Source organism: Bolinopsis microptera, chromosome 5 (genome assembly GCF_026151205.1).
Source record: "Bolinopsis microptera isolate Bmic1 chromosome 5, MBARI_Bmic_1.0, whole genome shotgun sequence".
Taxonomy (NCBI): Eukaryota; Metazoa; Ctenophora; class Tentaculata; order Lobata; family Bolinopsidae; genus Bolinopsis; species Bolinopsis microptera.
In genome coordinates, this window is record NC_087076.1 from 11,652,550 (window position 1) to 11,677,915 (window position 25,366).

Below are 25,366 nucleotides of genomic sequence, written 5' to 3' on the forward strand. Positions count from 1 at the left end.
TATCCGACTAAGTTCCAAATTTAAACTAATTTGTCTGGAGTTCCAGATAAGTACATATATTAGGATGCAGTGAAACTATCAGACTACGATGAATGGGGACTTACCACCCTATGGCAACATTAAACTTTTATAAACCACGGTACTATTTAGTCAGGTATTAGTTGCAAGTACCGGGTAATAATCACCTCTCCCATGTCCGTGATATTTAGTACTTTATTTCCTCCAAGAAATTATTTATTTAGAGCTCATTTTGTCTTGGCTAGAACTATACATGGGAGGCCCCGGTTATATCAAGAGAGTCTGTCTCGGAAGGTTCTGAACCTACGATTGAGCGTCTTAAAACATTTGTTTTAGGGAAATTATAGTTGCATGTTACTTCTTATTTAATTTAGTGCGTTTAGTGATTATAATTCAGACTTTCAATTTTGGTGGGTTGACATAAATGGAAACAGCAATATAGAGGAAAATATAGAGCGACTAAAAGTATTATAATTAATGAATAAAAACCTTCTTATTAAAAAATGATTATATAACAATGGAAGTAACCTTAATTTATGCTACACTAATGAAATTGACACGGTGGAATATCTCATAACCTATTTAATGGAACTATCTTGGTCTCTGAGTCTATGTTTATGCAATCACCTTTTTAGTAGTTCCTCTCTAATGATTAATGGAGTAGGCGGGCTGGAGGATCACTCATCAGAATCTTTAACAGCTTGGCGGTCACGAATGGTCTGAAAACAATATCTTTTACTATCGCGTTAAAACAATACATAACGTAACCAATACAACTGGAAAACTCCCTTAAACCTGCACTTGTAAATATTAATATCAATTCCTACTCTATAAAACAAAACTTAATCAAATTACTATTTAAGACAACTAATATTTTATGCAGACGTTATAACTGAAATAATTACCTTTGCTGACGCGAAGGAGATCAAATAATCTAGCTGGTATCGGCAAAGGTAACACGGTCTGAGTAGAAATGTTCGTGCAATCGACCTGGAAGTGGAAACGGAAACGTAATTTTGTACAATAACAAAGTATATAATTTTTGAAAGCACGGAACTACGATGATCAAATATATTCTTAGATCTAATAATAATATGCCAAGACTAATGGAAAAGGAATTTACCTCAAGAACAAACTCGATTCGTATGATGGTCCTTTGGTACAGGCTTCAAGCGAGAGGGAGATAGGGAATCTTATCCTCGTTAGCTTACTTCTACCCGGAAACCTTGGCCGGATAGAAAGTAATCAAAGAATCGTGCAAAATACTTCTTAACAGGATTTAAGATGGTAAAACATTAAGCAATTATGAAGGATATTTTATCTAAGGTAAATGAAATATTAATCAATCGGATGTTTTACAATGTATATTCTGCTAAGCAGTTTACACTTAAGCTTAGTCACTGTTCTTTAGATTATGGAATTGGAGACTGTCCGGGAAACTGCACGATGTGTCGGGTCGGATCAACCTGGATAGAATTTACTTTCAGTGAGTGATCGTATAGAATTTAAATGGACATTGGAAACGGGAATAGACACTAGAAACAATATAAATATAAATTCACGTCAGACTCTTTTTATTTATAAGAAACAAAATACTAATTTGAACGGCTCACGTTAATTTAAGGCAAGGAACTTACTGGAATACTTATGACTGGGAAGCTTAAAGTATCCGGGTGGAACCGGTTTACTGGACTCTGTTTATAAGCACTGCTCTGAAACAAACTCATAGACTGCACTGACCCGAGAAAGACATCGGTCCTCTGATCGTTCTCCGTTATATCTTTCTGAATTTCCCTAGAATTTCCCTATTCTGCCATTCCAGCCTTTTCTCAGGGAACGGCAGTTTTGTTCATCAAGATCGGTATTGCTTAAACCTCTCCATAAGTCCATAGTAACTCATCAACCGTGTCAAATTGTCCCTTGGTTAAACACAAAAAGCTTCGTTTGTTAATTAAACGTAAGCCTCTTCTCTATTTCAGATACAATTCTTATATAAATGATCTGCTAAACTTAGAGACATATCTTTAACATAAAATCATTCAAGCACAGAATGACTGGAAATCCTGGGAATTTCCGAGGTTCATTGCATAAACTATACCGACTCTGTTACACTTACATCGCTTCTTAGATCAAGATGAATGTATATTTAATTGTAGTTGTGAAAATAGTTTTAAACTATAAATGTAAGATTTCGTATGATTAAGTGATATCTGTGTCAAGGATGCGATTAACGGGTGATACTCGTAAAATATGTGTTTCAAATATTATTCAAGACCTTCGACGAGTCTAAGACCGTCGACGAGTCCAACCCAGCGCGCGTCTTGGTAGGTTATAAGCCTACAAGGATGGGAGATTCTTATTTTGGTCGAGCTTGGTTACACAGCACTACACCTTGGCCAGCACTGCACTTGGTCCTGTCAAATTTTTCCGTCAATGCGTCGAAACCATGTTAGTTTATTTATGTTAAGAATAATTTATAATCTTTAAATTTACCTGCTTGTATAATACAACTAGGTTTTGAATCGTATTCCATAAAGTCCGTGTTACAAGTAACTACACTGCTTCCTACGTTGTAATAGCCTTCCTGGCAGAATACAGTCATAGTTGCTCCATTTTCTGCTGGGAACTCTGTATTTGTAAACACTCCAGTCCAGTCTTCAGGAAGTTTGGAACAATCTGAAACAAGACGTTGATGAAATGGCATTCGATAAAATATATTGGATTTAATATATTATCGTAGACCACACCATTAATATTTTGATTTTTGAATGGAAAATACAAATGTGTTTGAGAAGATGTTGAAATCAGGTACCTAGCTCTACCCACGTAAACTTCACTCTTTTCTGGTTACAAAAATCCGCCTCAACTACTTTATTGTTATTAATAGGATTTCCACTCCCTCCACTTGGATTCCAACATCCTTCAGAATCAGCGCTGATTTTTTTGATACTGCTTTGAGTTGTAAATTGCCATTTATCAGCAGATGTGCATTCCGTTAGAATAAGATGGTTTCTAGGTGCCTGTAAGAAAGAACTCTAAGAATAACGGATTGCATATTTACAGATGTGCAATTCTAACCGCCACTCGGCTCACGATGTCTTGTTTGTGGGCAAGGGTTTGTAAGTGTTAAATTAATGTGTTGGAGGAGAGGTCCGATTGTTTAATGTTTATGAAAGGATATTGATCATTGACGTTATTTAACTCACTTCTCCACTGCTTCTACAGCAGAGACCACTTTCGCTATGCTTTATGTATCCTTTTGAATCCATACAGAAGACAAAACTGTCTCCCTCACAATCTTCGTTGGTGACAAGATAAGTTCCAGTGGCTGTGTTGCCATTAAGAGGCTTTACACATTTACCACCGAAATGCTGTAATCGCCCACAATCTGAGAAAATTTTCATTATTTTTAGTTGAGCTTTTATGATGCATGAAACATGTTACCTGAGGACCCCAGGCTTTAATGTTGGTAATGACAGGCTGAGCGCGGCCCAGTAAGAAACATGAGGAATTAGGAAAAATATATATTATATAAATTAACAATTTCATCATCAATCATTTTCAACAAGCTTTTACTGTTTTAATGTTGTCGTACATTGCAAAACTATGACAATATAATAAGTAATATTTTCTTACCTAATGTATACATTTCCTGGATTAAAGCAGCAATGAGCAGAATAATCTCTATTCTTGAACCACGCATGACAATAAAAAGCAACCATAAATAGCAAGTGACTCAGATGAAAAATGATATTAAAGTAATATGTTGTCCCACCTTAACGGTTTATTTCTCATAAACACGTGCCCTCTCGCTAGTCCTCCCTTTCCACGTGCATTCCCAACACGATATAATTACTAAGTTTTAGTTGCTCTTAAGTCCTATAATAAGCTCTCAGACTCAGAGCAGGAGGAGGCTGGAGGAGTCTTTACTCGTTATTATACAGGTTATAATATTAGAGGGTATATTAGAGACAACCATCACTTAACCAACAGCCGTAGTTGAGATTTGGGACTAATGAAATAACGTAATTCTATTTTTATAACCTTAAAACAATTATTTATAATTGTGATAATATAAGACATAACATTGTATCACCGGCCTTCATTTCAACCTAATAAAACTAAAATTCCAGATAGAGCCGAACCTGCCGCACACAATCCTCTCCACCCCGACCAGCCAGAGACAACCATCACTTAGTCTTAACCAACAGCCGTAGTTGAGATTTGGGACTAATGAAATAACGCAATTCTATTTTTATAACCTCAAACCAATTATTTATAATTGTGATAATATAAGAGTCAAGACATAAAATCATATCACCGGCCTTCGTTTCAACCTAATATTAAACTATAATCTCAGATAGAGCCGAACCTGGCGCACACCATCCTCTCCACCCTGACCAGCCAGCAAACAGTGGTGAGTCACTGTGCCGGACTCTACTAGTACTACGGCTCTTACTATTACTAATTCGCTCGCCCAAAAATTTCACGTGACTTTGGTTTTTATGGTTTTGCAGCCGTACAAAACGGTTTTACATAAACCCTAATCCCAACCCTAACCCTAACCATAACCCCGAAGCTAACCATAACCCTTCTACAACCCTAACCCTTACCCGAGCCCTAAACAATCGAATTCGTATTTTACCAGCCTGTCACGTGACCAAAAGGGTTTTTACCCATAACTCTCCAAGGAAGCATTTTTACCCTACGTCATGGGGGGTGATTCGGAATCAGCGTCCAAAAATACACCGATTTAGATCACTGTCATGCCCAAAGGGCCTTTTCACAAGAATTTTCTTAAAATTTGGGCGAGCGATTTAGTAGGAGCGCTCTACTACACACTCTACAAACACGATGAGACGGACAAGTCCCAGGAGACTTGGCTAGCTCCCATTACGGAGCATTTTGATAACCCCTTCCTTTGTGATCTGTGTGAGTGTCTCAGACCTTTACTGGAGTTTTGTGAGGGGGGGGGGGAGGGGGTTTAAGTTTTACTTTTTATTTAATTTAATAGTATGATTTTTAATTTTAGTGTTTATGCTGGTTTACTATGGCAAAATTCATGGCATAAAATGGCATAAATGGAGAATAGCCAAGCCAAAGACGCTCCTACTAAATCGCTCGCCCAAATTTTAAGAAAATTCTTGTGAAAAGGCCCTTTGGGCATGAAAGTGATCGGAATCGGTGTATTTTTGGACGCTGATTCCGAATCACCCCCCATGACGTAGGGTTAAAATGCTTGCCTGGAGAGTTCTGGGCAAAAAACCATTTTGGTCACGTGACAGGCTAGTAAAATACGAATTCGATTGTTTAGGGCTCTCGTGTTAGGGTTAGGGTTCACCTAACCATGTGCTTTCGCGCCGCTGCGGGCGCGCTTGTTTCACAAGTCAAGAAAAGGCCTCTGGATAGAGCAAGGGTTAGGGTTGTGGTAAGGGTTATGTGTTATGGTTAGCTTCGGGGTTATGGTTGGGGTTAGGGTTGGGATAAGGGTTTATGTAAAACCGTTTTGTACGGCTGCAAAACCATAAAAACCAAAGTCACGTGAAATTTTTGGGTGAGCAAATTAGTAAGAGCCAGAAAAAGAACACAAAAAAAAATTTTTGCCCTTTTATTGTATCATATTTCGTCATTTCGACCTTCAAAAATTTTCCAGCTCGATTTCGAACACAAACTCAAAGGTCCCCCGGCCTTGTATAAATTTTGTAAAAATTGTAAAATAATTTGTTTTTCAAATATCATAATTTTGGTACTAAACTTGCTCTATCCAGAGCCCTTGCGCTTGCAGTAGCGCGCGCCCGCCTCACGGCGGTAAAAAGGGCTCTAGCCATGAACACACCCAACGATTTCGGCACCACTGTACAGTGGTGCCAAAATTACCCGCGCTTTTGTCCTCATATCCGACGCCGCGCGTGTCGTTTTAGTCATTTCACCATTTGTTAGCCGCTTTGAATAATTTGTGTTCGACGAATTTCTCGTTGGATAAGATTTGAGATTAATATTATCAAATTTTCAGAATGCTCAGTTAGTTGTATAGTACTGTATTGTTTCCTTACACTGCCGAACGCCCACGATTCTCGAAACTCACACTTTTTATTCGTGTTAAATTCTTTTGTGTTAAGTTATAGATACCATACTCCAAAAGATTTTAAACTGAGCTACCACCTTTGTCCTTGGTCATTGCATCTCATATTTTTAGGGTTGCCAAGATATGATTGTTTTCAATAGCATTTTGTACTGCTTACTTTACGTTTCATTGACTGTGACCACGTAGTCTAATTAAATAACTACTTCGTCCTCACTTCAATAAATTATATCAGTTTCAGCTACAATATGTCCATAATTATCCACCTACACAATGACCATGTTCTTCCTGCTGGCACTTATTTTGGTCCGAACATCCTGTGGTAAGTTAATTTAATTTTGTAAAGAAAAAACTGGCTAGTGTGTCGATAGAAATTCACCGATGAAGTTTGATGTTTGATTATCTTACCGAATAAAATATCTTATTGATTGAACAGTAGTACAATGAATACGCTGTACATATTAGTTTTGTCTTAACAGAACGAATATATCGCAGTTACTTCTTCTTGGGTCCTTTCAAGGTGACAGTCTCTCCGGCAAGCTTTTCACTCTTGTCCTAGCAGGAGCTCTTATAGAACTACGCCATCGACTAGCAGAGTCTCCCCCACACATACCCAATCCCCCTATTTCAAAAGAAGGTATGCCACTGGAGTCAGCGTATTCAGATGATTGTAACTTCATGAACGTGGAAAAAGAATCCTGAGAAGCTATCCTACCAATAGCTAAGGAAGTCTTCAAGGAGTTTAACCTGTTCATTAACACAGAGAAAACAGAATTTACCCATGTTTTCCTCGCTCCTGTTGGAGAAAAAAGAAGAAAGAATTTGTTCAAGATTATTGTGAATGATTTGACCCGTAGAGGTTTAAAACTTAACTCTTTGAATGATCTTAATAAGCTTAAGATATTAGCCGATGATAGAGTTGCTTGGAGAAACAAATTTTAATTCTAGCTGTCTTGATCTGTACTGATCACCATTTTAGGATGACTTGATTTCTTTTAGGGGGTTTGAATATTTTAATGGTGTAAACAGTTTCTTAATAATAATATGTTATTTCTTCTGTCAGTGAGTTGGTGTTAAAAGAGCCAAACTTTGAAGGAACGTGTGCCAGGTAGAAAACACCAGGTAGAAAAGACCGAACACTCTCCTGAGTCCTGTAAACAGAAAGCATGGTACGTTGTATTTTAATAACTTTGTTCTTATTTTAATTAGGTATATTTGATGGCCTGGAAGTGCTAGGAATTGTTATTATATCATATAGTCTTAAGGAATTAAAACACAGAAGGCACAAACAAGTTTACTTTGTTACATAATCTTGATGATATCTGAACATGTGTGAAATTGAACAAATAATGATATACCAGGGGTTACGTAGGGCATAAATAAGCATAAATAAGTTACACGCCTTTCTGTGTGACTTCAATCTCAAATCTTATCTCAGGTGTATCTCGATTCATGGTTATCGTATGCTAACCATGAACCATAATCATTTTTTGCAATCTGTCTTGCAATCTGTCTTAAAATAGCCCCTCAGCTCTATTCGTTTTAGGTTTCCTATGTTTGCCAGTACCGTAAACTGTATTAGATATTCTTAAATTAGTAATTTAGTCTGTTACGTTTTGTAACAGAAACATTTACAGTGTATTAAATTGTATTTTTAACTACATTAAATGTACTTTTTCAGGAACTAGTCAAAGTGAGCCCTGTAGCGACGAACCTGTTTCTTCGGATAGCGAAGTGTAATGTCGAGTACTTCATCTGAGAATGGTTTCCCGTTTTATAAAGAAAATATTACCTTTGAAGCGGTCTCGAACTTCCTACTCTCCCTCCTCTCGTCAGCTAGACAGTGTCCTATTATTTCTCTTGTGTTAATTTTGTGATAAATTCTTTCATGAGACCATCTGAGTTTTTGTCTTTCTTAGTAGTAGACGCCACCGAGAATGAAGACTATTTAGTAGCGGGGTAATGAATTTTTGTCTCATATAAATATAAGTAACATAGTAGTAGATATTTGTTTATTGATATAATTTGATCGTGAATTTTGATTGTTTGTATTATTATACCACAATCCTTTTATTTTATTCGTTTAATAGTGAAAACCACAAAATTAAAATGAACATGAGGCATTTATCATAGCCTCCGATTAAAGTATTCGATCATCACACCACGTACGTCACCTGAGCTATAGGGCCTGTCGTGATATTTGAATCGCTTATGTAGACCTCATAATTATGCGGCCTCTATATCTATTCTATGTATGTATGTATATCGTCATCTCGCACACCTCTTTACGAATCTTCTGAATTTGGCATGTACAAATTTGTAGCCTTCCAGACATTGATAGCGTAAACGAGGTGTCGTACGTCACCTCAAGATCGGGTGACAAGGGGCTGACCATACCCGAACCTAATTGATTGGGTCTGAGGTCACGTGACTATGACTTCACCAGACCTTGTCCTCCGTTTCCCGCTCATTGGACCAAAGCTTGCATGCTTGTGAATGTAGGTGTAAGTACAGCTGTACTGTAGTTTAAACCTAATTAACCCCTATACACTATAGAAAACCGAAAATTTATTTCTGGCAGAAAGCTAGAAATTTACCAAATTTATTGACATTGTTATAGCATATAGCCCTTGTGTCAGCCCTACTGAAAAGACCTGAAAAGTGGTTACTGGAGGGACAGGACTATCTGCGCTACATAGACACTGTTGTCAGCACTGCGCGCGCGCGCACGAACCTTCCCATCGGTGTTCGTGGATAGGTGCTTTTCTTGACTTGTGAAACAAGCGCGCCCGCAGCGGCGCGAAAGCACATGGTTAGGTGAAGTACTAAACTTTTTGTAGATTTATAACCTACCAGGACGCGCGCCGAGTTGGACTCGTCGACGGTAATTCTGGAACATATGGAACAGATATTTTACGAGTATCACCCGTTAACGTAGCACGTGCGCTACTTCTTAGCACGTGCGCTACTTCGAAGAAATTTATACGAGTAACTGTAACATCTGTCAAAATCACTTTTGAGGTTACTTATGCTTTTGTGCTTTTTACGTAGTTTTTGAGTTTGTTGGTTTGATTGACGATTTCAACCCATCGGGATCGTTGCTCTGCGAAGCAGAGCTAAGAGCAACGATCGACGACGATGCGAAGCAAGAATGCTAGTTCGCGCGGCGCGTCGAAGCGGCGAAGTCCTCCAATTTGTTGGTATATTTAAAAAGTATTCCGTGAAGTGCAGATTTATATAAATTATAAGCGCATATAGTGATTTTAAATACTTAATAAATTGTTGTATCACGTTGCGACCCCCACGATCGTTTCACTATGTGATCGTCCTGACGATACGAGGGGTGGGTCATACAACGTATGACAAATAAATTGCATACGATTTGATCTTACCTGAGGACCCCAGGCTTTAATGTTGGTAATAGAGATTAGGCGGAATGACAGGCTGAGCGCGGCCCAGTAAATTTGATCTCGATTCATGTGTATCACGTTGTGACCCTCACTGTCGATTCACTTGACGGATGTTACTCGTCTAAATTTCTTCGAAGTAGCACGCGCCGCTTTCTTCTCAAAATGTTATGGCCCGATGGCAAGTGCTACGAAGTAGCGCGCTGGGCCAGATCATTAAGTCATTAACAATGGTCAATCGATTCACTAGCTATTGTGGCGAACGCCACGATACAGCCGCGCACTACAACTGACAGCGTGTGACAAACATGTGCGATGATGTGATGTCATTATTTTTACTTTATTTTACTCTACTTTACAAACTGAATTTCTCCAGTGTCGACTAGCCAACTAGAAAATTTAGAAACCGATTAATTTCAATAGTTTTATATATGGTATCTTGGTGCAGCTGAGCTAAAGCAGAAGAATGTATATGGGACTTAACTATTTTGGACAGTTTTTAATATTGGTAATGTTAATGAATTGTAATTGATCGATATGTAATATTTAGGCCCGTGGCCAGTTTTCACATATTATATGGGATCTAACACATCCTGAACTAATATAACCCAAGGGCAGATAAAAATACTGATTCAATGATTAAAATTATAGCTGTGAGTGTCAATAAATTACTGTGTCATGAAAAAGGAACGATGTACACGTGATCTGAGATACCAATATCTCAATATCAAAAGGATAGTGTTTAGAAACATTCATAGTCCATGGTGGCAGGTATCAAGTTAAACGAAGTTACACTGACTGGCAATGTATACGATTGCCGTCTCCCTCTCTCACCCCTGACCGCTATCAGGGTGCTCCTGAGGATTGAGAATCTAATCCTAGTGCGCATGTAACACATAGCTGCATAGTCTTCTCCTCTCTTCTGGGATAGTCTTTCAGCGAGTCTCTTGTGGTATAAGTGAGGTAAAGGTGCCTTTTTCCACCTGGATGATTCTGTTGTTGTACTTTTTCATTTTCCTCATTTCATGAGCTTTATAGATCTGTTCCATATCTTTTTTGTCATATGTGGGTGAGTTGGGGTGGGTAACACAGACATCAAAGAATGTTCGATCAAATGTGCTCCAGAGACCTCGTGAGGATACATCAGGTGCAGCTCTATCAGCATTGGTACCAACAATTTCTTCATTATCAAGGGGTATCAATGCTAGCTCAGTCACTACATCTCTGCATACTTCACGCTGCAGCTCTGCATTTAGATCGCGGGTGTTGTTGTGTCTCATAGAAACATAGCCACCTTTCTTGCATATAACTGTGTGATTCACATTATCTCTCTCTCTCCACAAGAACAGTGAAATGGGGTGTTAGGGATCTCCCAACCATAGCGCAAGTACAGAGCATCACGGAACTCAATCTTGTTCAGGGAGTAGCCAAATCTCTTCAATGGAAGTGCAGTAAGCCAACATTCTGAACCTTTCTCTTTGATGAACTGGAGAGATCTCTTTAGGTTGGGATCTCTTACACTGTCCTCTATTGATTTGCTAACCGTAAATAAGTGTTTCTCCTTGATTGCCTTGAGACTTTTTATAGTGTCATTTTGAATTGACATGTTGTAATGTTCAAGGGTGTTTTGCTGGTTGATAATCAGGTCTGTGAGGTCTTTTGTGATGGTGACTGAGGCTGTGAATTCTCTATTGCAGTTTTCAACTGGGTTGGAGATACCTAGGCCACCATGTCTGACCGGCAATGCAAATATGGAGCGGTCCAAGTCTGATACGTTCTTACCCAAGATTGCTGGAATAAAATCTGTTCTGATGCAATCCTCCAATGGTTGAAACAAGTGACTTATACCCGGGATGGTCCTCTGAATGAACGTCCACCGGTGACAAATTCCCTTAGTATATATGCAGTCAAAGCAGCTTGGGGCTCCTCAACAGCAATTGATGACAACAGCTTGATGTCCTGACAAAATTTAAGGACTTTGTCTGAGACATATTTGTTCTTAAAAGCCTTGTTGCCAATAGCTGAGAATTTATTGGATTGAAGCAAAATTACACATCTGTGTAATAAAGTAAAGTAAAGATTCAGAATCTTTCTAGGATATCCCTTCAGTACATCTAAATTGTGGTGTATTGTAAACATAGCACTGTACTTAACTATATATGCTATGTCCCAATGTATTTGTTTCGGGATGTCTATCGGACCAATAAAGCAGTCAAGCTTCATGCAGTGGCGCTGGCATAATCTCATCATTTGGTGCTCTGGCACTGCTAAAATTTATTTGCACCCCTACAAATATTTCTTAGATCTTTAAAAAAGGTCTGTTTGGGCACCTCTACAGCATATTAGTGCCACTGGAGCTTTTTGCACCCCAGATATTGTTTTGCGTCCATTGAACGTTAAGTTGGCCGGGATTTCTGTAAAAAACGCCTACAATTCAGGGAATAAGTGCCACCTCTTATGGGGCTCTGGCCCTGCACAGCATGGTCTGGGGCCTGGGGGCCACCTGTTACGCCACAGGCTTGATGTCCTAAAGGAAGAAATTTTTTGAACAATTATATACATATAATTTCAACAATGGTAATTTTCTAGCTATAAGATTAGACACCCTTTATCTGCTCTTCTCATGAGTTTGGTACATATATGCTACTGGCTTGTAGGTACTTCCACAATGGAAGACCTCAAATCGACTAATTCTCGGAAGAGAATTAACATAATCAAATAAACAGACATGAATTTGTATTATATATAAGGATGTCATTGCCCAGTGCTTGCTCAAAGGGCTGATAATTAGTTAAATTATTAGCTATTTTAGATTTAACAATAATATTATTATTATTTAGATTTAAATTCACATGTGTAAATTAAAATTAAAAAAGCTACTCATCAGGCCTAAGTAGGAGTCCCTGACAAAATCTAGTGAATTAAGTTGGCTGTGTAAGTAGGCTCACTTTGTAATTATATAATACACTTGGGAAGGGGTAACTAATTTTTGCCCCCTGCCCCAGTATAACTTAATGATGTCATCATTTTAGATATTCAAGAATATAATTGATATATCAATTTATATGTAATGTTTAGGTTAAATTGAAAACTAATTGCTGTGACTGACCTTGGTAGATTTTTGCTCATGGGTGTGTGAGAATGGCAGGGAACTGACAGCAATATAATAGCCAGGATTTGCCTGCCCCAATAGTCCCTGTAAACAAAACACTAAAAACTTAGGATGGTTCAGTGAAGTTTTCAATCAGTGATGCCTCACTTTGGGCCTGTTCATTCTTGGTCACCAAAAACGGTTTCTAAATGGATTTTAGGTTAGTAGTTATGATTTCAGGTTTTTTACTGTATACTTGACACACCCATTTGTATTCTTTATTCGTGTTCTTTATACTAACATTCTAGTAATTTTCTGGAACAATATTACTGCTTTATGTTCGATAAGCTTGATAAGCTAAAACTTGCGCAGGGTTGCACCCCTTGGCTAGACAGCATGCTGGAATACTCTCCCAACACCATGTTACTGGGCAAGATCTTCTCACTCTCACATGGGCCGCTCTTGATGGCATGAAGGTAAGTGTTCATAAATACCATTCCTCCCTAAAATTTAATATTTTGAGGAGAAACTGGCAAATTATTATAATTTAAGTTATTGAAATTGAATATAATGCTCCAAAGGCCGGGATAAAGTTGTGATTGATAGCAGTGAGATGCTTTTAGAATGATTAACTTCAATATAAAATTGAAACTGTTTGCACTATTTAAACGGAAACTTTTTCTATGTATCTTAAAACATGTCCCATGATGTCGTCACCAATCTTAAAGAATAACAAACAGGGTACTGTTATAGATTTGTCCTGAAATTTGTAACACAGATTCAGGAGCATCATAGTATGTTAGCGTTAAATCTTAACACTGTTCACTTGATTAGTATTTCGGGGCACTCTCAAGTCTCAACTAAGGAAATCTGTCTACTGGCAGGAAAGTCAAACATGCACACAATATCGACAGATCATTTCAATATTTAAATTTAAATATCGCGATTTGCAAACTGATCGATGAACACGCCAAGATATCAATTATAAACTTTATCTCCCTGTTTTAAATTATTATAATTCCCAAATAGAGCAAAACAAGTTTATATAATCTCCCTGTCACGCTGTATCTTCCTCAGATCGCGGGTATGTACGACCAAGAAGCTCTCCTCTCAGCAGTTTCAATCCTACGTGATGTTGTGAGTATTTGTTCTACTCACGTATCTTCAGTGCGCACATGTGTATATAATACCGCACGTATTGTTCTCCTAAATGTTATAATCACTTTACAATCGACAACCGAAGTCTTGTTTGTTCTTCTTAATCACTGTCACGTGGTGTGTCGTGTGATCAGTTTTGTCTGATTATGCTTGTTATCGCTTCCTCTGACGCCGTGCTTTGCCGTACACTCATACACTTGTCTACACGTTTCCTCTGACTTGCTCACATAATTAAACCTTATTTTGTTCTATTTTAAAGATTTTCAAGTGTCAACAAACTGTGGGATGAAATATATACACAACAATTGCATAACAATATTACATATAATATGTCATTCTATACATCTTCATTAGTAGATTCTTACCTCGAGAAACACTGTAATTTTAAACTTTTTCCTTTTTGCACACCATTTCCAATTTATCTCTCTTTTTACTCATATTTCTAATTTCAGGACCGATCAAACAAGAACTACCTTCTCTACCCGCTAGCAGACAGAACTCTCTCAAGCGCCTTGGAAGCGTTAGATCACATTTCTTACCTCAAAATGTGAGCATAACTATTACAAGTATTACCTCATTTTCTGTTACAATCACTGGGTCACGTGTTTCTAACGGTAGCTGTGACGAACTTGCCACATAAAAAGTGTTAAAAGCTTCTCAAAGTAATGTTTTGTGTGTTGTGACGTGTTAGACCAGTGTTGTCGTAATAACACTGAGTTAAAGAACCAGAAGTCGCAGTATCAGAGGACATCAGCTGAAGGTTGAATAAATTACTGTACGTGCTTTTTAGGGCACGGAAATTGTTGGCTGATAAGAATTTACTAGTACCAAGTTAAATACATAAGGTTTCCAGACCCTTTAACGGAATGTTAACAGCGTACTAACAGACTAGAATCAAGTTTCACAGGAAATTATCACAAACCGTCAACATTATCTCAGACTTTGATAAACGTTTTGCTGTGGTAATCCAGATAGGGCTTTATATGGGTTATCTTTAAACGTGCTGTAAAAATGTCATTATGTACATCATGTTATATTATGTGTAGTCATAATGTGCATCATGTTTAAATATCATGTGTAGTCATAATGTACATCATGTTATACAGGGTGGCCCATAAGTGACTACCCACACGCAACCTCTTAATAACTCACGTAATTCGTCTCCAAATTGCACCAAAATTTCAGAGATTATAGATATGGGTCAAACTTAGATTTCCTGAAAGTTTCGTAAGCCACGCCCAATTACAGTGGGCGTGGCGTGACACTCCCTCTTTTTCACTATTGTCTTCATAAAATGAGAACGCTTTAAGCTAAGAACTCAAACTTTTTTTGCACACATTTGGCTTGATAATTGAAAACTTTTCCCAAATTTTCAAGTTCATTGGTTAAAATATGGCTAAGTTATGACCATTTCAAAACTCATCGGATACGTGATCCGAGCACTCAGTCAGTGATCTCGTCACTTGGTTAATGGCCTGTTTGGCTCACATGCACCGCTTGATTGGTTGCAGCCTGCTTATGGGCCGGCCTATACAGCTGACAGCACCTAAAACGCTATCACACGAATTTATGGTGGTGTCACCATTTCAGGGCTTGTTAGCCCTGCTAGTCACAGGTTCCTTACAATCAATAAAAAGGAATGAACCATCCATTGAATCATCGAAAATGGTTCACTATCCTCCCTTTACTGCAGAACAACGATTGTTCGTCTACCTGAAGAAAGAAAATGGGGTGTTCTACCCTTAGATTAAACGACAATTTCAGATGAAATTCAACCGACCACCCCCTTGCCGGAAAAGCTGCTTTGACATTCATCACAAGATCAAGTTTACGTTTTCTGCACACGATCGGCGAAGAGTCGGCAGAAGACGAACTTCGAGGACTGCAGAAAACATCACGATGGTTGTTGGTGACGTGATGGATACACCTAAAATTGGCACCCGAAAACGAGCTCCTGCCTTAGACCTCAGCAGAACAACCCTTCAGCGAATCCTAAAGCAAGACCTTTCTAACCGGGCCTATCGGATCACAAAGAAACACCAACTTTTAGACCGTGATTTCCAATTGAGGATAGATTTCGCCAACACATTCCTGTCGAAGCAGAATGTGGATCCCTACTTTGAGGTTGATTTTATTTATTGATTTATCCTAAAAATTTGTGTTTTCCTTTCTAGCAAAGTCATCATCGGTATCCAATCAAAGCCTAATGAACCTCATTAATACACGCTAACGCCTTACTCTTGATCAGATTGGGTGACGAGATCACTAATTGAGTGCAAATATCACTGACTGAGTGCTCGGATCACATATCCGATGGATTTTAAAATGGTCATAACTCAGCCATATTTTAACCAATGAACTTGAAACTTTTGGAAAAGTTTTCAATTATCAAGCCAAATGTGTGCAAAAAAGTTTGAGTTCTTAGCTTAAAGCGTTCTCATTTTATGAAGACAATAGTGAAAAAGAGGGAGTGTCACGCCACGCCCACTGTAATTGGGCGTGGCTTACGAAACTTTCAGGAAATCTAAGTTTGACCCATATCTATAATCTCTGAAATTTTGGTGCAATTTGGAGACGAATTACGTGAGTTATTAAGAGGTTGCGTGTGGGTAGTCACTTATGGGCCACCCTGTATTATGTGTAGTCATAATGTGCATCATGTTATATTATGTGTAGTCATAATGTACATCATGTTATATCATGTGTACTGTGTACATCATGTTATATTATGTGTAGTCATAATGTAAATCATGTTATATTATGTGTAGTCATAATGTACATCATGTTATATCATGTGTAGTCATAATGTACATCATGTTATATTATGTGTACGTGTAGTCATAATGTTTAATACGTTCAATGGTATGTAGGGTTTTATGACACTTAACATGGAACCAAACTTCTGTTATGAACTCATTGATTTGATTACACTTGTTCATTTTCTTGTTCCTTTTCCGTATTTAAATCAATATAATAATCATCTAATCAACTAATTTCTCGCAGGGAAAAGAGAGATCTGGAGAGAAAGCAGGAGCTGTACATGAGCTGTATAAACTGTGGCAATCTGACTAGAACTATTCTCCTTCATATGGACAAGTTAGTGGATCTTCTGGTTGCTTGATATTATAATATATAAAAAAGTGGGAAGTAACCCCGAACACGTACATGCCATGCGGTAGGATGGCTGTTGGGCTACTACTCTTATTACTGATTAATACTGATTACTGATTACGTCTTGTATATCATATTTGTACTGATCAAATGGATCATGTACATAAATTATGTATTTGTACTAAAAATTGCAACTATCTGTGACCCGTTCAATCATAGATAAGAGATTAATTTAGACATCCACTTTTAGGAGCCGATAGTAATTTTAGTCTTTTGTCTCCAACCTCAGTGATACAGATTTGATGTGTTGGTGTAATATATTATGTGAATAATGTATAGAATGTACAGTTCCAGTGGGCGTATCGGAGATGTTATATTACACATGTGACACTATGATATGCTAATATTGATCAGAAGTAAAAATAGCGCTTACTTAGCGCTTGGTAAAGGAGACCGACACTTGGACCCCGTATTGAAGTGCAAACACTGTATGTATTTAATGGATCCAGTCGACACATAAAGATTGTCTCTAATTCTGGTGGTTCGGAATCGGATTTCATTGGAATGATCTAAGTTCCTGTTTCTATTTGGTCATTCTGTGACACGAGATAAAGAATTCACATGTTCCGCTGATGTGGTATTACCAGGAGTGATTCTCAGCATTTATTTGGAATGTTCCAATTTACCGAATACCGGCCCTCGCTGGATTGCAAATTTATATTTTCAATATTAATGGGCCAGCGACTTTGGCTCTGGCGATCACAGAAATATGGAGTATTTTTCTATTATACTACATTTGGGCAGTGGCCGTCTGAAACCAATATCGGGTCTTCAGTTGCTGTAGTGTACACATACATCATGCATGTCTGATCAGTAGACACATTTGGGTGCAACTGTTAATAATCTACTCAAGATATTATTTACAATTTTAGGATGCTAAAGTTTTCCTCAGTTTTGTAAGATGACGTCTTGTACTGAGTATCTGAGCAGAACGTTAGATCATGATACAAACTTTACTTTTTCCCACAAGTCACAGTATTGGCTAATCAGGCGTTCTGTGAACCAGAACTTTCCCTTATCTAGTCTTATCTTAAAAACTGCGGAAATGAGTTACCAGCATCTGTAGAAGTGGGCTCATTCTTTATTATCCTGATTTCCTGTTTAGAATGGAGTAACAAAGCCAACGTGCGGCTGCTCTGAAAAGTAGGATTATAAAGATGCGATAGTTCTAGAAGAGTACTTTTAATCTATTTTAACTGATGAAAGCAGCTTGTCACTTAAGAATGCAAAAAATTCCAACATTTCCGCACGTTTAAATTCTTCAAATTAAATCCATTAAATCTTAAAGTAAGGAGGCCTTGCAAGTCGTCTCATCGCTGATATAACTGATATAAGGTGACCAATCTCTGTTTCATGAAAAATGGTTGGTTTTCTAATAGCATTAAAAAATTCAGTATCTCACCATAAAAATAAGGTAGCCATTCTGTCTGGTCACTGATAATACCCCCTCGCTAAAATAAAAGCTTCCTTGCAGTACATTAGAGACAATACATACGAATTATTATAACAATATTGAAAACAAGTTGTGCAAGGAATGTGACTTAGCGAGATTGTGATAATGACTACTCGTAGTTAGGAGTGCAGTGTGGAATGTGATTATAATATGCTAGCGTAGCACTCTTAGACAATTGTTTTACAATGGCAACACTGGTGGGTCACACTATTTGAAACACGTACCTTTTACATCAACCCAGTTTTATCACCGATATTGGACTCTGATAAAATGGTGAATTTCATAGAACAATGAATAAAGTATATTATTAGCCAAGTCAGAGGTTTGGTTTTTTGGCGGGCAGCCAAATCTAATTTAATTTCATGGTGTCCCGATAATGGGTATTGGGTGCTGGTTTATTTGTACCATCCTTATTTCTTATCTTCTTCTTTAAGCATCTGTTCGAGTAACTCGATCAATATTTTCCCATTTAAAATACTGTAGAATTGTGGTACAGGCTGGTTATAAGGCTTGTCAGTATGATCGTTCAAAGAATTCGTACTATTTACAACTATATCTCCATCACAAGCAGATCATATCTCAGTGACTCTTGTGCTGTCTACAAGTAGAAAATAGAGCGCACTGCTCCCTGAAAGGAATGTTCCCTGGCAGGAATGTTTCCAATTAGTACAGGCGCTATGATCACAATGATTGTAATGTAGTGCTCTCTGGCCACAGAAAGAAGACACACCTGCAGCACTGTATCTAGATATAGCAGTGACAAGTTAGCATGCTGCAGACACACAGCTCCACACATAACACCTGTAATATCAGCTGCAGACTACCAGGGATACTATCTACACCTCATAATATCTCGTGCAGTTATACGGGGCTAGTGTTGTGTATAAGACGGGGAGGGAGCGGGTCTGTGTGTCTAATAAAACGTGCCCTCACGCGCTTTTATAATAGAGAGGGTGGGATAATTGGTGATAAACATCCTGACATGTTGACATGCTGATCATATCCAGGAGTTGAAAGATGTTCTGTATTGCGGAAATAACAAAAGAGATATTGGTCTCTAGCTCGTATCTTCTTGTTTAAGGTAGTGATGATTAACCCTTGAAAATATTGCATTATAATTTAGACTGAGACTCGTGTAAGTAAGTAAAGGCTGGAGTTTACTGTAGCCTGGCATATAATATACTATATTATCTCACCCTTACCCTCTAGCCTGAAATATAATATACTATATCTCACCCTTACCGTGTAGTCTTACACAGTTTCACACACATCACACATGACACATATAATATGATAAAGTATATAGTATATAATAATATGTAGTAATATACTACAATATAAGACTATATCCCACTACCTCAGGTATCACATTGTGTACGGAGAGAAGAGTAAGATGGCACACCAGCTCCTCTGTAGTCTGTACACAGTAACTCAAGCAGCTCAACAACTCAGACTGGGCCTCAAAGCTGCTGGAATCAACATGCCTGACATCCCACAGGTTTGTTCGTTTGACTGTTTGTTCGTTTGTAAAACATTTGAAATGTGCATGTTTTGGTTGTAGTCAGTATGTTTATTTCACTGCCTGGTTGCACGTCTAGAAGTGCTGTGTTCATTATCCTACTTATTTGCTGGACAATGTGGCTTGTTTCTATTTTGGTATCTGTACTGGCACAATGTCTAAATAAAAGGCAAACAATGATATTGATTTGATTATTAACAAATCAATGTTTCGATCTGTTGCCAACTAATTATCTTTTCTACTTCAACAGAAAATTGATATTTTGATATCCTGTGAATAGGAATCCATTGGCAGCACTAACTATGATAACTATTTATTATACAATTTCAACATTGCCAACTCACAAATCACGACATAATTCACTATAATTCACTTAATTATCAATAATATGATAACACAAGACAAATAGTCTACCTTGAAACTTCTGGAGAATAAAATTTAGTGTTCGTCGGAAATAATTACATTTTTGCAACCTCGCCCCTTAGTTTCATCTAATTTCAAATTCTTCAAATTCTCGGTAAAAGTTGAAAAATCACATACAATTTACAAACTTACTTGTACCTGACAGAGAAGAAGAGTCTAATTTAGAGCAATTATCTGATCTCCCTAAAGTTGGGGGTGAGTAGGTGCTGTTTAAACCACGTGACACACCACGTGATCCCGGCTCCACATCACAACACACTCCCCTGAGGATTAAGAGAGATTGTAGCAATGTCTCCCTGTCAACACTCCAGTCCCGGGTCCAGAGCTCAGTAGTTATCTCATTGTATCGGGATTCAGGTGTCGAACATTCACTGTCCGGATTCAGGGGTGTCAATCACACTTCTAGCAATACTCCCGAGCTCTCAGATTGTAGTCAAATTATTTGACTGTCAAATAGTCAAATAGTTGTGCTGTACTGACTATCAAATCCCAAGCCAATATGATATGGCGACGGTAGTCTCATTGAAAAGGGTAAGGATTCAAAACATGTAAAACATGTATTTTGCTAAGGATGATCTCATTGCTAGTCTGCTGAAGCTGCATTTAACTTAGCTGACAGTTTTATTAAACCATTACCTCATAGGTGCCAGGGAGTGAGGGAGTACCAGCTTTTATACGGCCTACAAACTCCCAGCTCGTCATACCTCCCATACCTTTAGCTACTTCGGGCGAAGGCTCATTCCTGTCTTATCATGACAACTCAAATGAGGTCCGAGTTTAGGTCTTAAGTTTAAGTGCACGACCTTGACCTAATGGCTTATACTGGTTACGTTTTCCAAAACACCAATCCTAGTTAGGTAATTTGTGTCAAATTGGGGCACAGTAAAGTAGGCTTGTTAAACTGAACACGTGCTATTGAGTAGATCTGTTTAACTCTGTATCTTGATAAATCTACCTTGGAAGTGTATGTTAAGCCGGTGGTTTCCTTCTATTATAATCTAATCACTGACAGTACGATGAACAATGATCATCATGTTTTGTAAATTAGCTCTTGCGTCTGTGCCTGTGCATGTTATTCTAAACTTTTCTCAACATTACTCCACTTAACGTTAATTAGCCGCCTAATTGCTCTGCTAACTGTGAGTCTAGATTGTGCTATTATACCCGTGTAGGTATGTCAGGTATGTATAACAATGTTGTACACCATGTCAACTTAGCAAACTTTTATAACCGGTTCATCACATTTTCTGATCAACATTCAGCAAACCACAAGGCTGCACTCATTTTGGAAGCAAAGCAAGCTGCTGAAGCTTTGAAGCTGTCAATTGGAAGGATGACAGGCTTCGAGAAGAAGCGTGAACTTGTCAGTGCGTATCTTCAAATTCTCGAAGCTTCGCTGACATTTCTGAAATTGCCTTACAGCTACAAAGGAATAGGTATATACCGAGGGGGTATACGAACTATGTGTGTGTAGCTGGCCATTACGCAGAAAGCAGTACAACCTAATTATGAGAACTTTGTCAATTTTATCATCATGGTGATAAACAATCGATGTGCTATCATGCGGTTCAGTGAAATGAAGCTCTACCTTAAACAGCAGGAAGAAGCTGTCATAGAGAGATAAATTTGCTGATGAGCTGTCATCAAATAATATTATTTCGGAGATTGAACTTACTAGATATCGATCACATCCTTAATGAGCTTTCTCGACTTGAGTTCTTATATCTTATCTGCACCTATTTATTGAGTGAAATATCATTAAAGGCATATCAGGATTCTACTAAATCATGATATTGTGAGTGGAATTGAACTCCAATCTCCATCTCTAGAAATGTGTAGAGTTTTCTCTGGACCGCATTGTTAATTATTTTCCAGCTATCAAATCTTGCTCCAATTAATCGCTGATTACTAAAACACAATTAAATTATTCTAGATTTTCACTTTCACAACGAAGATTAGGGAGGACTGATATAATAGAAATAGACGCAGGAAATTGATCAAGGGTACATACCTCGCATACCAGGGCACTTCTAGGGCACTTTGTGGCCCTAGTAGGTGCTAACAACATACTTTAAATGGAAGTGGGTTTTCCTGTATTTGCCACTCCTCCTGGGCTTACATTACACACGATCTTGAAAAGTTTGAAAAATTCAGATACCATTTAGTTTTCTTACTTCAGCTCAAACATATCTAGACAAACTGCGTCACCGCCTTAACTCTGTTTGGGAATTACCTCACTGGGCGCAGAAAAGTTAATTGAAGGCGGATCACGTGATAGGTATACTGGATATATATATTAAACCAAATGTGCTGTGTACGAGTCAATTCAAGTAGGATATGTGGGCCACGTCAGGTTACATACCCTGTCCAGTGTACATTTTATTATACCTACTTATACCTGTACATTTACCGTCAATCTAAACAATGTTTTGCCTCGGCAAGTGTATGCGCCCTAATTTACCGTTTAGTAATGGGTATATAAAACATGAAAATACCTTACGTTTCTTCATTACAAAACCTAATTATTCACTACACAGTACACATTTACACAGAGTCTGACGTATTGACAATGTCCTAATCACTTCGACAAAACGTTTACATTTCACTGCTTATCTAAGAGTTCAGTATATCTGGCGTTGAGGCGGTGTTACTCAGTTCCTATTTACTCCTTACACGACAAATTTTCACAGTAATTTCTAGTTATCATGCGAATTGTAATAGCAAATTACACGAATAGTGGTGAATTAAGGGAGTATCGAACATTTTGAGCGGGTTTGGTTCAGTTTGAGAGAGTTAGCCTAGTAATACTAGACACAGTGATGTCCAATATGCAAGGTCACATTATATTTTTTACAAGTGATGAAAATATATCATCATATTTCAAAGTACACGCCAATTTATCATGGTCCAGATTCAGGACACATTACGTTACCAAGTTTGTGGCGCTATCCTGACGATTTAACACCTGAATACTGCATCCTCAGTCCAAACTCCCTAACCCGCTACTGACAAGCAAGGAAACTAAACGCCTCCCAGGTTATAGTCACCTTGTCTACTAAGTTAACTGCTCGGAGACTGAAGAGTGCTGCCATTAGATCAAGCAGACCTGATGGAACGTTAGGAAACGTTAAAAACCTAGAGGAAGAAGCATTAAAAAAGGAGGAGGAGACCCTGAAGCTGAGATGAAGAGCTGCAATAACTACATCCTAGGAATCATTATAATTAATACGAGTGGGTCTATTACCTCATATCTGATATATTTCTGTCTCAGTCGGGTCTCAGTCTGTCACACCAGTATTGTTAGTTGCAGTTATTCGTAGCAGTTGTTAATGATCTTGTAATTTTGAAGATTGTCCGCCCCCTCCCGATCCGTAAAGCTAAAACCACGAGGTAAACTTTATAACATGGTTTTGGTACACTAATTAAGACGTTTAACAGTTCCGTCAGTACATTGTTGGGATAGTTCGAACTATTCTTATTTCTCAATATATGAGTTGACTTACTTGACTTGACTTAAAAGGCTGGTAGTGTCCCCGAGATCCATTGACAACAGTTCTCCACAGCTTTCTGTCCTCCATCAGTCTAGCTATCTCATCTACTGACTTCAGCCCAGTATATGCTTTTAGGTTATTTAGTTGTGTTAAGTAAGGTCGCCCCCTGTTAGTATGCCCGTGACTCGGCTTCCAGAGGATCAGTTTGTTTAGTGTTAGCTCCGGATGTCGGTGAGCATGACCTGCAAGTCTGAGCCTTCGTTGGGTCTCGCACTGTTTACTATGATTCACTGCGGGCGTTCATTATTCTTATTTGGAATGTTCACCAGTTCACTGTAGGTTTGCTAGCATCTTGTTAAATATTCCCAGAATAGTAGTAGAGGTTATGAGTGTTATCTTAGATGCACAATGTTAGTAGACATTTGCAGACTCCCTCATCTGCAGTCTGCACCGCCTACATGGCCCTGTGTGAGGGTGTTGTGGTTGTTGTAATCCTACTCGTAACTACACATTCTCTGAAGCTAAATATTGGGCCGGGTCAGCTAGACTCTTTATCATTGGTAGTTGCTGTGTCATACATCTTATCTCCACTGTAACTCTTTATCAGGTGGTATAAAATATGCTGGTAGGTATGGGACACGTGGTATAAAATATGCTGGTAGACGTGCCAAATGTCGCAGTAATATGTGAAGTTATCCCGGGGGAAGCCAGTTAGTTTTGCCGCTAATTCTGCTGAAAATTCCATGTATAAATAACGATTCATCTTTCACGATGGCTCGTGTGGAATTTACCGCTCAACAAAATAGTTCTACACAGCTATTACAGGTTCAGTATTCGTATATTAAAAACTTTTCTTTCCCAAAATACATACATATTTAAAGGAATGTTTTGTAGCCACTAGTTTTATACCAAATCCTACACATACCCTGCCGTAGTACAGCCCACTGAATAGTGAGTCTACAAAATGTTTCATATCTACACTCACGGACCAGCACAAGGACTCTCGGTGTAGCCCTCCTGATTTGCATGTAAATGAAAAGTTATCGTGTATATCAGGCCTCTCTGGGAAACGCTACTAGTCACACCGCTAAACCTACTGTATATATTATTTTATCTGCCGTATATTAAGTGTTGTGTTGCTCGCAATATCGACCAATGGGAACTGAGAATTTAAATATATCAACCAATCAGAGCTGAGTATTAAAACAGGTGATTTTCTGTGTTTTATGTTATCACCGCAGAATTAGTTTAAATATAGAGCGAAGTTTCAAGCATGATCGAACATGTGGCATATTCTCCAAATAATAACTTACTTGTTATCATGAGTCAGCACTGCGTATAATAACTAATAGGTAATAAACCATCGTGTTATGTTACTGTTTTAAGCTACAGTACTCCATTCATTATGATCTACATGATTCCAGATCTGAGTTTTGGAGTTTTAAATTTCACTAGTAATAGTGTAATGGATCTGCTGTGTGTAACTACTTGCTAATATTCTCTGTTTTGTGTTCTCTGATTACTGAATACGTATACATACAGACTACATTGGC

At 38.1% G+C, this 25,366-nt stretch overlaps 1 protein-coding gene and 1 long non-coding RNA gene across 3 annotated transcripts in view; both read left to right on the forward strand.

The window, feature by feature from the left end:
- The first annotated feature begins 6,323 nt into the window (after positions 1-6,323).
- Positions 6,324-8,159, forward strand: LOC134815623 (uncharacterized). Of its 2 annotated transcripts, XR_010160259.1 has the most exons (4): positions 6,324-6,422; positions 6,596-6,959; positions 7,164-7,269; positions 7,782-8,159. It is a non-coding gene; the product is annotated as an uncharacterized LOC134815623 (long non-coding RNA). The 2 variants fall into 2 exon arrangements; XR_010160258.1 differs by having other exon boundaries at positions 6,596-7,269.
- A 4,463-nt stretch (positions 8,160-12,622) lies between these two features.
- LOC134815594 (connector enhancer of kinase suppressor of ras 2-like) overlaps positions 12,623-25,366 on the forward strand; it is a 32,593-nt gene continuing 19,849 nt past the window's right edge. The window contains exons 1-6 of the mRNA XM_063824146.1: positions 12,623-12,818; positions 12,971-13,074; positions 13,676-13,735; positions 14,209-14,303; positions 16,760-16,852; positions 19,743-19,878. Coding sequence (XP_063680216.1) covers positions 12,758-12,818; positions 12,971-13,074; positions 13,676-13,735; positions 14,209-14,303; positions 16,760-16,852; positions 19,743-19,878 — 549 coding nt within the window. The 5' untranslated portion in view covers positions 12,623-12,757. The remainder of the gene's footprint in view (positions 12,819-12,970; positions 13,075-13,675; positions 13,736-14,208; positions 14,304-16,759; positions 16,853-19,742; positions 19,879-25,366) is intronic.